Source organism: Pungitius pungitius, chromosome 12 (genome assembly GCF_949316345.1).
Source record: "Pungitius pungitius chromosome 12, fPunPun2.1, whole genome shotgun sequence".
In the NCBI taxonomy this organism is placed as follows: domain Eukaryota; kingdom Metazoa; phylum Chordata; class Actinopteri; order Perciformes; family Gasterosteidae; genus Pungitius; species Pungitius pungitius.
In genome coordinates this window covers 9813971-9827572 of record NC_084911.1, presented here as the reverse complement: position 1 = coordinate 9827572, position 13602 = coordinate 9813971, and the positions used below count along the sequence as shown (strand labels likewise).

At 45.3% G+C, this 13602-nt stretch overlaps 1 protein-coding gene across 1 annotated transcript; it reads right to left on the bottom strand.

Moving 5' to 3' along the window:
• Nucleotides 1–3237: 3237 nt before the first annotated feature.
• LOC119220840 (neuronal pentraxin-2) lies at nucleotides 3238–13311 on the bottom strand. The gene is made up of 6 exons (XM_037477109.2): nucleotides 13213–13311; nucleotides 10096–10569; nucleotides 8427–8667; nucleotides 7567–7811; nucleotides 4952–5131; nucleotides 3238–4441 (listed from the first exon to the last, which is right to left on the bottom strand). The coding sequence occupies exons 2-6, from the start codon at nucleotides 10543–10545 to the stop codon at nucleotides 4214–4216; spliced, it is 1344 nt and encodes a 447-aa protein (XP_037333006.2). The 5' UTR covers nucleotides 10546–10569; nucleotides 13213–13311; the 3' UTR covers nucleotides 3238–4213.
• Between the last annotated feature and the right edge of the window lie 291 nt (nucleotides 13312–13602).

Sequence of the window (13602 nt, the reverse complement as noted above, 5' to 3'; positions counted from 1 at the left end):
AAATCTAACATGACAGCAGAAAATAACATTTCTTATCCTTCATTTTGCAAAGGCAGTGATGGAGGCTTGAGAGGGTTCGGGTTTCTGTCACATCCAAGAAAAACAGCAGTTCTCAAATGCCTCGGAGAGCTTTGCCTTCTGCGCGAGCTTTTCTTTCATCAGGCTTTAATTACCGAGCCAGACTCAATCCTGAAACTTGTTTTTCTCACAGTTCTTTAACCGCGCTCTACGTCTTTGGGGCTCCACGGGGATTCCGTGTGCAAGAGAGAGGGTGCTAGGAGCAGAATGGCACTTTAATTCTACCCTCCCCCCACCCCCAACCCGCTGCAGATCAGCACATGTATCCAAAGGCGGCGAAATTGGGATTCGATTTTAATTATGCAATTTTCACACACTTTTAAACAACCTCGGGCGATGTTGCAAATGTCAGATTATGGCAACGACAAGGTTGGAGAGACCAGCGCATGGACGGGAGAGAAAGCAAATCGTGCTTAATAATCATCCACATCCGCTCGATCCTGTCGTGTGTAAAGAAGCAAAGATGGCGAAGCCCACTGAATCGGTAATTTGCTTTTAGTGATGTACCGCTATCATTACATCTCCAGCAGCTGCTGAGATCATTTCTTCACAAAACCCTCAAGGATTTCCCTCTTCAAACTGTGCCGTGGTGGGAGAAAAACTCAATTACCTGAACAAATCTACTCTCCCCGGTTTGCTAACAAAGTGTTGCGTTTCAGTCACACACACGCTGACACGCTGGTTCGTACCACCTTCATCTACAAAGACGGTATCCGCAACACTTAAAAATGATGCTTCTCAGCTCAATCCCCCTCTCACCTAGGTTTCATTAAGTCCCGGCGCATCGCCTCCCGAAATATGACTTGTCTGATGCACAAAATTTAACAAACCTGGCGGGATGCAAAAATGAAGCAAAAAGGGGTCACGTGTTTGTCATGAACATCAAGTAAACACGGACCCTCCTCTTCCTCCACACACCTCCTCTTTTCCTGCATTGACAGCATGACGGAGGAATTACAGATTTAGACACACGACTCAAAACACAGAACTTTTGTTTGGCTCCAGTACTTGCTGCCGCTCTGTCTCGTAGCAACAAAAAAAAGGAAATTTCTGAATAATTTGTGTAACATGTATAATTTTAATTGTTTTCTTGAATCTCGCACTCTTGGACCACAGAGCGTTTTTTTTACAAATGAGCCCATTAAAATGTGCTTTCAGCAGACTTTTGTTTTGAACAATACACAAGAAAATGCTTTCCTTTAATAATTCACTGCAGCGCAACATGTGGGAGCATCGGGATGTGCAGCCATGATCACGGCAGCAATGCATTTAAAATCACAAGTAGAGAATTGTTGGAAAAACTGCCAAAATGTCTTGCTGCGGTCAGTAGTGCTCCAAGTCAACAGAGAGTCTGTCCTCGCTGTGGCAATGGGACAAGTGGACGTCGCGTCAGCTGATAGAAAAAAGCTTTGTCAGCAATGTCCAGGTTAACTCTTGCAAACTCATAGAGTAAAATAAATGTCGTCATTGACCAGCACTTGGTGTTGTCCGGAGGCCCATTTTTTAGTATGTTTATCTCCAGTTGTGTATCCCAGTGCTGTAGAAGAAGACTTTTGATGCTTTGATGCACAGCCTCTTGTCTCAACACTGTCTCCTTCATGTATTACCAAACAAGTGACCCGTTTATTGATTTAACACCAATTCTTGGAACAAGAATATTCTCAAATTGTTGTTTTCTGTCGATGGATTGTTAAAAAAAAAAAAGCCAAAACAGCCCCCCTGGTGGGTCACCACCAACACACTGGCAGCAGCATGGACACAAAGCGTTGAGGAGAATGAAGAAGGCTCACAGTGTCCTACATTGTAGCAGCACCCATAATCCACATGGGCAGATTATTTCATTTCCACCTGGACGACTGCCAGTCCAGGGGATTTGTCCACCGCTGACAACATGACATTGCCCAGATGAGAGGACGTATCCTTGCATGTTTATTATGGATAGTCATACAAATATTATGGCTATTCCAACCAGACAAAAAGCACATCTGTCTGAATAAAGGAGGGGGAACCAGAAACGTAAAAAAATAGTGACCTTTCTCAATCTCCATCAAAAACTAGTTTTCTTATCACAGATGCCGCGTGACTTTTGCACGGTGGCATTCAACATTCAACTGAACTTGTCGAAAAATCACTGAAGCATGTGTTTATTAAGCAAACATGCTTCAATTCTTCAGACAGTACACCGGTGCTTTTCTGTCATGTTTTTGAGTTGCTGCTTTAATTGCCACACCTGGATTTCTTTCACTCTTTTATTGGGTACAAAAGGACTTTCAGTCCAGACATCAGAAAGGTGCAAAACTTGAATGGATACTGCACACCAAGATGAATTAAAAACAATGATATACACAATTAATGTTTCCTTGTGTCCGTTTGTGGACCAAGAGTAGTGCTTTAAAAGCTGAAAGAAAATGTTGGAATAAGCAAAAGCACATACGGTTCGAACAGAAAGGCCATTCACCATACAACAAAACAAAACGTTTCTACGAGTACTGCATTATTTTGTTACTTCATCTAATTGTACTGTGCTGCTAATGGACAAAAATCATGAGCAGAAAAAGCTACATGCACTTCCTATGAAACGGACGTCTCGCGATTTTTTACATTGAAACATTGTTAACAAAGACACTCAAAAGAGGAACAATGGCATTGTGTCGGTGACGTATCCAACGTAACAAGTGCACACTCCCTTGCACGACACTCTTGTTACTGACTCCCTCGCCTATTTTTTCAGGTGGATGTAAGCTGCTTTAATGGCTTTTGTGCAAGTGTCTACTTAGTGAATAAATCCGACAAGGACGAAAATGTGAGACTCTGAATGCCTCTGTTGCCTCCCTTACATTGTCTCCTCGTGAGGCGTAAGCACCAGGCGTGATAATATTTTGCTGAAACGAATGTCCACCACAACATTAAGGACTCACACAAATCAAGCTTCAAAATGCATCAATTAAATTCACTAAGCTGTGCCCAAAACCATTCATTTCCCCCCCTTTTAAAAAAAATAAATCATATCCATGGACCCAAATCATTCTCCTTGCTGAGTGAGAGCTGATTGTGACCTCCATAACGTCCTTAGAGGGCTGCTCTGGTTTGCCCATCGACAACTCTAGATTTGATCAGTCTTTCTTTTGCGTCGCACTGCACACACCACTCCCCCCCCCCCCCCCCCCGCGTACTCGTTCACCACAATCAACACAATCACCAGCCTGATGAGGAATTAAGGATTGTCCTAGCAGGGTCAGGCCCGGTCCCTGCCCTCACTGGTCACATCGATACGCAAGTCCCGGGCTGCCGTCCGTCATCCCTATCGACCTGAGCGCGGCCGGCCACAAAGCTGTTTTTGGATGTGGCAGCTGCTCAAGGGGCAGAGAGGTATTAAGCATAGATTTACAAGAATAAAAATGTCCTCCCTCCCTCCCGTGTAATCTCTGGTCATTTTACACGCAAGACAAGCCATATGCCCATGAACACACACACACGCACACACACACACACTCTTGCGTAATGGTGTCAGCACGCTGCATTGGCCTGTTTTGGATGGACCACGCACACCGTTTATTGACAGAAAGCATGCGCTGAGAGGTTTGGTCATTTTTTATAGTAATCAACGTGAAGGTTGTTCCACTCTGAACTCATGAGCGTCCGCCTTATTTCCCCGCGCCCTCGGTGCGTCACGTCTCTCTTCCACTGTAGCAGGAGGCTCACAGCTCGCAGCATGTAGTCCATCACGTAACTCAGTAATACTGTTCCACATCACATCAAAGCCTGTTTGAGCTCACATTCACTACGGATACAGTGCAGTATTGTCAGTATAGGAAATGCAACCAAAAAGAGCTTTTTTTTCTTCTTTTTTTAAGGGGACGTCAAATGAAAGCTGATCTACTGGAGGAAAAGCACAGAATGACAGAAAGTCATATCATTACAGTAAACTGATGCAACAGCATATCTTCTTCTGAGGAGCACATCAATTTAAATTCTCCTTTAATGTCTTCAAGGTTCAAATTCGATGGAGCATATGAATATGTAAACGTGTTGCACTGGTACCCTTTTCTTTGGGATTTCACTGCAACGACAAACAGCCCGACTTCCTGGCCTCTCGATTACCACGGCGACGATGCATTTCCTTACATCACACCCTTTAGGAATCGAAAGCACGATCTTCACAGATCTCCAGGGCAGCTTTGCTTGCACCACCAAACACCTCCACGTTCACGTCAATCCAAGGAACCACGTTGCCCGGCATGTAGGCGGAGCAGTTGGCCAAACCCACGATGTCCACTGGCCGGAGAACTCGGTCCCACATGTTGAACTGGCTCAGCTCGCCCACAAAGGCCTGCGTGGCGTCGAAGCGACCTCCAACTATATCCTTCAAGGAGAGACAGGAGATGAGAGTTGAGTTCACTTGTGCAGGAAATGTAATCAAACTTGAACTGCCATGCATCAATTCTGTTTGATTTCCATCAAAACAAACAAGCCTGAATACTTTTTTGTGCTGCCACTTTTTAAATATCCAAGTGCGTTGCAGTCTCCAATACCGTGCAAGACGCAGCACTTCATGTAAACGAGCCCTTCCTACACTCTAACGTCATGCAATACGACTCTTTGAGCATATCATTCGGACGTTTAAGTCAACTGCTAAAATAAACCCCTACTTTAGCTCCAAAGGCCCTGCAGGGGCTCTTAGATGGATGAGGTCATTGTGAAAGGGCAATGATGAGCGTGAGAAGAGCCAACTCCCTCTTGCTTCCTGCCTCCGGCATTGAACTCAGGGGAGAACACACCCAGGGATCTCACTGACACCAGGAAACATACACACGCACGCCGTACACGCAGGCACACTCGCTCATTACCAGCGACCCTTCCTTAGTGCGCTCACCTGCTCCTGGCCCAGGATGATCACCCCTCCAGGTTTAATTGGGTGCCAGGGGGCCAGGTTGTCCCCGGTGCCCAGACGCTCGCCATCCTGGTAAGCCTCCCAGAAACCGTCTCTGGTGGTCCAGGTGATGCAGATGTGGTGCCAGCGTCCGTCACTCACGGACAGAGGGAGCTGGGCCACCTGGTCAGGAGTTCAGAAGAGGAAGGAGCCGGAAGGGGGCGGGGGGGGGGGGAGCATTGGAGGGCAAGAGGAGTCGAGAGAGGTTTTTAGATTAATTGGAGGCACACTAGAAACAAGGACAGCAATTAGAAGGGTTAGCGCTTTAAGGAGAAAGTCCTCTGCTGAGAATTCTCCAGATGAGACGCATACAATTTAGATTACCCAGGTGACATCAAGGGATTGAACAACCTTCAAAGCGGTTAGGCTGCTAACAGCAAAACAGTGTCCTCTCGTGCTCTTGCGCTTTGTTCAGAGATCAAAGAATAACAACTGGTTATTTTACCCGATGACATCATAGTCCTCTGAGGATACAGCACATGAGATTATGATGGTGTGACTCATTAGCTTTTTCTTTATGAGCCTACATTATAACATCACACTTGCGTCTTGTTAAAAATAAACCTAAAAACGACAGGAAGAGCCGGAGGAAACAACGTCCAAGACACTTTCCAGGTTGCCGGGTGGCATCTTATCGGCACCGGGACCACGGGGAACACAGTGACATCACAAAGTCTGCGGGAGCTGGTATACTTTTAGCTTCACTGACTGTTTCAACATTTAAATGAAAAATATATGTGTTAAATGTTCCTCACTACTTGTCAGGGTAAACACTATAAATACATGCCTCACTCTTTTTCACCTAAAAGATTACATTTTACAGCAAATAATATAGTCGAAATGATTATTTTCCAATGGCCCTTTTAGAATGCACATTATACTAAAGTGATATCTAAAAGTAATGCAAGTGTTACGTACAGCTGTGCTTTTCCTGCTGTAAAATGTCAAAATGTCTCTCTGTGAAAAGGCCCATGATGTATTTTACTCCTCGTTCAAAGGACATTTTCTTCTCTGGCTCCAAACGACTCGACTAGATAAGGTTCTGCAGATAAAATGTTCAAAGAAGGTCATGAACGTATCTACTACAGTCCAAAAAGGAATGTTGATAATCAGCTCACATGCACAGTGTTGATGAAGAACAGCATAAGAATGCATTCATCCAGCAAAATGAATTAATTCAGCGAAACCCACAATTCTGTATTAAGCCACAATAATTATTAGGCACAGAACGGCACAAACCTTTTGCAGCATTAGGAAAAATGTCATCCAAATTAGTCCAGATTTATAAGCATCAGATTACACGTGCACACTTGCCAAACCAACTGGTTTTTGATGCTTTGCAAGACCAGTTCAATGCATTACAGATTAAAGTCCTGGCAGCTGCATTAGATTGGAAAAATGAAGACACAATGAGCATGTTTTAACAGATTTCATATTTGGAGAAAAAAAATCAATTGACCAAGTCCCTGAACACATTGACTATCCTGATGAAGATGAATGAGAAATATTCCCTGTAGTCAAGGACGTTTTTTGCTTCCCTCTCAGTATGCAGCCGAATGAACAGCACCCGACGTGTGCCCCAGTGGTCCCCGTATCACTGTGTACCAGTTCAACACTGGGATGGCTGCACACACGGTCTCCACGTCCACTGGTCTTGCCACGGCTTCCTCCACGTCACTCTCTTTTTCACAGAAGCTTTCTCTCCCCGTTACACTCTAACTTCCTTTTTACTTGCGGCTTCTGAACTTTCGCTCTTTACCCCCGTTCTCTCTCTCTCTCTCTCCTCAGCACCCTGTCGCTTTCCAAAGCTCTGCAGCTTCTCAGTTTCCTCCCCTGCATTTTCCCCTACTTTCCCCACATACTTTCATATCATCCTGCTCTCATGAATCTGACTTGGAAACATGTATAATGCATGGCGAATGGAAAGCTGTGGGAAGACCTGCCGGTGCCAATAACGGCCAACTTAAACGACACAGAGGAAAACGATTTCCCCCCCAGATCCAACCCTACACTGCTAACCCTATTATTTCAGCATCAACCCAGCACTTTCAGCTCTTTGACTAAACACCATCAAATCTTAACGCTCCCAACACTTTTTCTCTTTCGTGTTAGAGTAATTGAGACTACAATCTAAAAGTAAGTGCAAGAGTCATTTCTGCAGAGACCAAACATGGCATCGAGCAGCGTTTGTGCTCATTTGAATTGCTGCTACTCTTGTGTGTGTTTGTGCGTCCGTGGGTTGTCGGTTAATGGCGTGAAAGTTGCAAAATGAAATATTCAGAGCCGATGGTCAGCGAGTGTCCTCTCAGCTGCATCTTGATTGCGCTCACAATGTAAATAGAGCAGTTAGTCCGACATGAACACATTCATGCCTTCTTTGCACTTAATTAGCGTCACTGCTGATCCAGTTTCACCAACATCATTACAGCCAGCGGCGCTGCCAGGCGAGCATGAATGATTGAGCTGTCTGATGAGCTTCCCTCATCAAGAAATCAGGGCAGATGGAGAAAAAAAAAAACAGAGAACAGCATGCAACCCTCTTTCCATTGTGGACCTACCTTATCATTAACAAGTAGCTCAATGGGGTTGTTCCCCCATTCAATGAGGACTATCTCGTTGGCCTGGCCGGGCACTCCATAGGAGAATGGGGTTCCTATGCCGGGACTGGCGCTGGACTTGAGCCACATGCACACGGTGAAGGCGTACATCTCCGGGAGGCTCTTCTTGATGCGTCCGTACAAGTAGTTAGTGCGAAGAGAGAGGGAGACTTTGAAATCCTCGGGTGATTTGAAGGCATTGTTACCTGTTGATGGACAACACGTGGTTAACTTTGGTTTGTCACGACTTCAAGAAAGTCTTCTACCAATATTGATATTTTGCCGCCACTGATTCCTAATGTTCTCCTGCAGCCTCAATCTGAAAGGTCTCAGGACTCCATCCCTGGTACTCATTATTGTAAGCCCGGGGCAGGGATACAAACTGGATCCCCTTACAATTACAGAGAAGGGCCATCAACAGTGGAAAAACCTCAAAATTTGAGTGAAGAATTGATACGACCCCTTTTGAATCTTCTTGAAGTAAATTGAATTCAACAAGGCTCCCATAGGGTAGTATTTATTGTGCATCTGTTGCTTTGACTCGTCATATTTTACCGGTTGTGGCCACCTCTTTTCAACGTGACCAATTCACTTTGGTGAAAACACGTATCCTCACAGAGCCAATGACTCAATTGAATACGTCTCTCACAGGAGATGCCCACTGAGTGGTGAGATATTCTCCTAAAATAATGATCCTTTTGGCAAAGATAGTCTGATATTACTCTGATATCTATCATCAAAGGGATATGACCGACTAAATCTTTTAGACTAAAAATAAGCCTGGCTTTCAATCTGGCTAACGTTTGGTAGCACCCACTTACTTTTCTCAAGCTCCGTGATCCTCTCCAGCAGGGAGTTGAGGGCGCTCTCCGTGCGATGGCGGTGCGCCGCTGTTTCATTGTAGAGCTGGCTCTTCTCCTGCTCCAGATCGGCCACCTTCCGGAGGAGCTGGCTCTCCAGGGCCCCGAGACGCTGCCGCAGCAGCTCCCGCAGCTCTTGTGGTAGTGGAGACAGAGCCGAGGCCACTCCAGCTGACACGTTGGTGCTGGGGAGACGCAAACTCTGCAGGTGCAAAGCCGAATTGGAAAGATTGCACGGATGATGGATGATTAGATGGATGGATACGTGGATGGATAGATAGGTGGGGGCAGGGGGTGTGACACATGCGAACAATGACAGAGACATTTAATCAAGTTAATCCTGCTCACTCAGACAAGCTCTCAGTTTACATAAATACCTGCATTTGCAGCAGAGGACGGATTGCATCTACTAGCCTTTAACCTTGTATTCTTTTAGCACTATTGTTTTTGACGGAGCAATATCAAAATTAAGACAGTTTGTCCCTGCGGCAGACTTTGACTGGTGACCTGCCAAACACCCGTGGCTTAAAGATAGGCGTCACGAGTGACGCTGCCCTGAATTCACACCGGGCGCAGATGTGTTTTTTTTTTAAGTACGGACATGCTTTTAGGTGTGGCTTTCTCCTTGCATCAAAACGCCGTGAGATGAAGATTTCTAAAGTTGATTTGGTCCTGGTGCTCACAAATGTTGTGAAGATTTGTTTTAATTTGTTTTAAGTCTTTAATTGTCAGATTTGATTAGATGCAAAGGTCTTATTCGAGCAATGACCTAGCCCTCCATTCATTATGGCAATCAATATATGTGATTGAAATGCAATATGATATTTCTCCTCACAGCTTCAGAACATCCTTGATTTAGTCGGGTGTTAAAGCGTCAAGGAGAGAGGGATGTGGGGAGGGGACTGTAGAGATGGATGGATTGGTATAATGCAGCAAACTCAGAGTTTCTATGTCATCATGACTCTCATGTGGCGAAGAATGTACTATTTAACATGACATAAGAGATAAAGCCTTTCCCTGGCCTTTTACAGTATGTAAAGCACTTTGCTCGATGTGACCTCGATAACAATTGTGATCTCCAATGTGGGAACGCATGCAGGTCTCCATGAGGTCAAGCTCTTCGGGGCAACAGGGATTTATGAACAATTCAACTATTGAGATTTCAAGCAGGTGAAATCTACGGGAATTAAATCTCATCAACTATCTATAAAAAAAAACATTATGTGGAACACACACACACACACACACACACACACAAGAGTCATACATTATTCAAGGTTGTGTTGGAAATCCCTGCACCACATGCCCGACTGCACCTTTGACACAATTTTTTTTTGTGCTGTTGCTCATTTCATATGGGTTTTGCCATCAGGGTTATAAGAACGCATGGATATGGCATGTGACCCTTTGATCTCGAGATCCTCCCCAAACGACTCCTGCAGCACAGAGAGAGCCAATGATTTGACGTGTGCTCTGTAGTAAATTAATTGTGAATGGAATAAAACATATTCCCCTCAAAATGAATTAAAATATGAAATTTAGTTGGTTTTGTTGTCTATTATTAGAAGCCATTAACAGCTTTCAGAGGGAACCAAACGCTTTTCTTGGTCGTATTATTGTGCATTCTTACCTCTAAATTCTCCAGCCGACCCTTTAGACTCTGCATGGTCTTGCCCAGCTGGTCAATGGTATCACCGGGGTCCCGGGGCAGATCCCCCATGGTGTTCTTGCCGTATTCCTTCCGTCTGGAGCCATGACCTCGGGACTTGCCCTGTGGCGACTCGTCGGCTGACGCCTCGCAGCGCACCAGCTTGGAGTTGAGCTCCTTGATGGTCCCCTGCTGGCTCACGATGGTCTCCTTCTGCTGCAGGATAGTCTCTCGCAGCTGAATGATCGTGATCCGCAGCTCGTCCTCCACGGGGCTGCTGCTCTGGACACGGTTCACCGTGGGATCGTACCCGCAGCCGGGCTCCGCGCCCGGGGGGATGGCGTTGCAGACGAAGCGGCTACCTGTGGCATCCTGGCTGCGCACCGTGCGTCCACTGACCAGGTACAAAAGTCCAACTACTGCAACCAGCATTCCGACTTGACGCGCAAACTCCACCTATTTAAGGGGGAAAAAGGCTCCGGAAGTCTGCTGTAAAATAATTAACTTATTTCAACAAAGGTTCAATTTTTAATGATTGTGGACAAGAAGGATACAAAAAAAAACGAACTTAGTTCACGGCAGAACCAATGGAAACAAAGAAATCAAAATCCGCAAACCACATGGTCGCCTCTGATAAAAAAAAATACACCAACAAATCTCAATTTTTACATTCGCAGATGGAAACTCAAAACCAAAAAGTTTCACTGATTTGTAAATTGAAAGATTTAAAAAAAATCCTCAGAGGGTCGCGGAGAAGTCAGGTTCGCCCGTGTTGCCTCTCCGGTCGGTCGAATAGTCAGTGAGTGGTGCTGAAGAGACAGCGACGCCGCTCAGCCGGATTACTGAAGGGAGGTGCGCACTGGTGCTTCCGCTCATCGTCTGTGCGCTCCGGTTATTCAGCTGCGGGATACAGAAGCTGCGTCATCCCTGAATCCCCAGCCACGGATCGTCCCATCGGCTCCGTGTGCCCGGTTTAAATGCGCTGATGCAAACCACCGTGATAGGGTAGCAAAACACAGTAGTAGGATACTGATTGAATAACTTCCCATCTGCCCGGATCCTGCCGCAGGGAGGATTGTTGCCCTCTTTATCAGAGTGTTTGTTTGAGTGAAATTTACCCCCCCCCCCCCCCCAAGAGGGATCACTTGTTTTGAGGTCAAAATCTGATCATTAATAAATCCAATGGAAAATGCCTCAGTCTGATGACTTGACTTGATTTAAAATCAACTGCACATTGCCTTCTCTCATTCTTGAGCGTAAGGAATAAGGAAATGTAAGGTAATGACAACGAGGCCATGCTAAATGCAGCCTTAAGTAGGCTGTAGTTTGCACTTAAAATCTCTTGCACAATATAAAGCAAGACCTGCAAGTGTCTTTTAAAAATCTTTTTTTTGTATTTGAGTTTTTAACACTGGGGCTGCTGATGTGAGGACGCAGTGCTGCAGTTATTATTATCAATGTGTTCATTGTTGATAATTAAGCTGATAGGGGTTTACTAGAAACCTTCGACATGTTTAATTGTGGTGCGTGACCTGGGCCAAACAGAACTAAAAATAATCCTTGGTGTCTGGTTTAATCTGGCTGGTGGGAGTTTATCGCATAACTATTAGATAACTGTTTCACAGGAACAGCAAGTGAAAAAAATAGCTCGTAAAATGCATGATATTGTCTGTTTCGGGGAAGGCAGGGTATGTAGGAACTTCCCTGGTTTACAAACATTTTCTAATATTCAAAACTAATATCTGCTCACACACATCTCACCCCGATACACACGTTGAGCCTTCAAAGTAAACTATGATCTCAAAAGATTTTTTCGGATGGGATCCCTTCTCAAAATAATCCAAAGACAGTGAACCATATTCGGTCGCCTCAGTTTCCAAGTGCAATGTGTAAAACGATTTGATGGAATCGGCTCTATATATTTAGAAATCCGCAGGCGAACGCATGTTGGTGGCAATACGTCACTATTAGCCTCTTTTACAATGATAGACAGTGAGGTAAATCGCTGCAGGCTTGGTGTGGCGCTCCCTTCATGTTCTTTCAAAATAAGACAAGGGATCTGGCGCCTGTCAGACACCTGCTAAGAATCGTAGAATATGAGAAAACTTCAAAGCCAGACGTCGGCTCAGTTCAGATCATGAATGTGGCTCAGCATTCTGCTATCAAGCACAGACACATATTGTTTCGCAAAACAGCCCCATCAATATATATATATATATATATATATACAGTATATATATGTCCTTAACTTAATTCCCTTAAAACATGAAGCGCTGAGGCAAGCAGTATGCTCTCTTAAAGTGGTGTGCAGTATTACCGCGCTGCCCGTCACATCCATCATCTCCTATCTGCTCACAGGGCCCAAGAGGGAAATGTCAGGGGGCATTAGTGCACACTCAGCGTACAATGGCGGGGAGCGGCCGCTGAAGTCACTGCTAAGCAAGGCAGTTTCTAATATGACAGGTCCCCTAGCAAAGGGGGACACACAATCACCACGGAGGCCTTATACATCCTCCCTGATCCCCTCCCCCAAAAGCCTCGTACCTGCTAGTGCGCTGCTGGCAGAAGTAAAGCGGGAATACCGAAGACCGAGCAGAGATGACAAGTCTCACTTCAAAGTTGATGAGATAAAGTTATTTCTCTTTCATGTCGCAACATGGTGAGCGCAGGGGTGAAGTCACTATACTTTTTTTTTTAGGGTTGAGGTGTCAGCAGGGATTGAACTCTTACACCAAGTTTCCTAAAAAGAGGAATACATTTCAAAGTTCCAATTTGCACTTGGCTGCAGGCAATAGTGATGTTTGTCTATATGAACAAAGGCACTGATTTACTGACAAAAGGTCATCAATGTGTTTTTTCCTCCTGCCAATATCATGCAGTTAAAAAAAACAGAACAAACTACAGCCTCAACAAATCTTTTCACCAGCGACAAAGAGTGGTCCATGTGGAATCACCTGCTCAGAACGGATAAACCAAGCACCGGCTGTACGTACCGTCAAATGACCGCGTGAAAATACAACTTGAGACTTTACTATGTGAATGTAAATGAGATTACATATCTACAACCCGGTGCACTTTCCTGAACGGAGCCACACTCACCCACGGCGACGCAGGACCAGGGCCGCTTAGTCACATCGCTTCCTGCGCTCTCGCCGCGCCTCCATCTCTTGTCCACCTGCTGCTGGCTACCTGCCCCCCCCCCCAACACACACACACATACACGCGAGCTGCCAGCGGCCCCCGGGAACCACCACCCTACACACCCAGTGTACGCATGGACACACACACAGAGCACACACACACGCCCTCAAAAGCGAGCCGAAGACAAAATGGACAGGAAGGAGAGAGAGAGAGAGAGAGAGAGGTGCATAGCGAGTGTGAAATTGGTGAGTCAGATTTTGTAACAGCCGCACGTTGCAGTCACATTTCCTCCACAATGAACAAAGAACTAAATAGCAAACAAAATGTCCAATAACACCAAAATAGAAA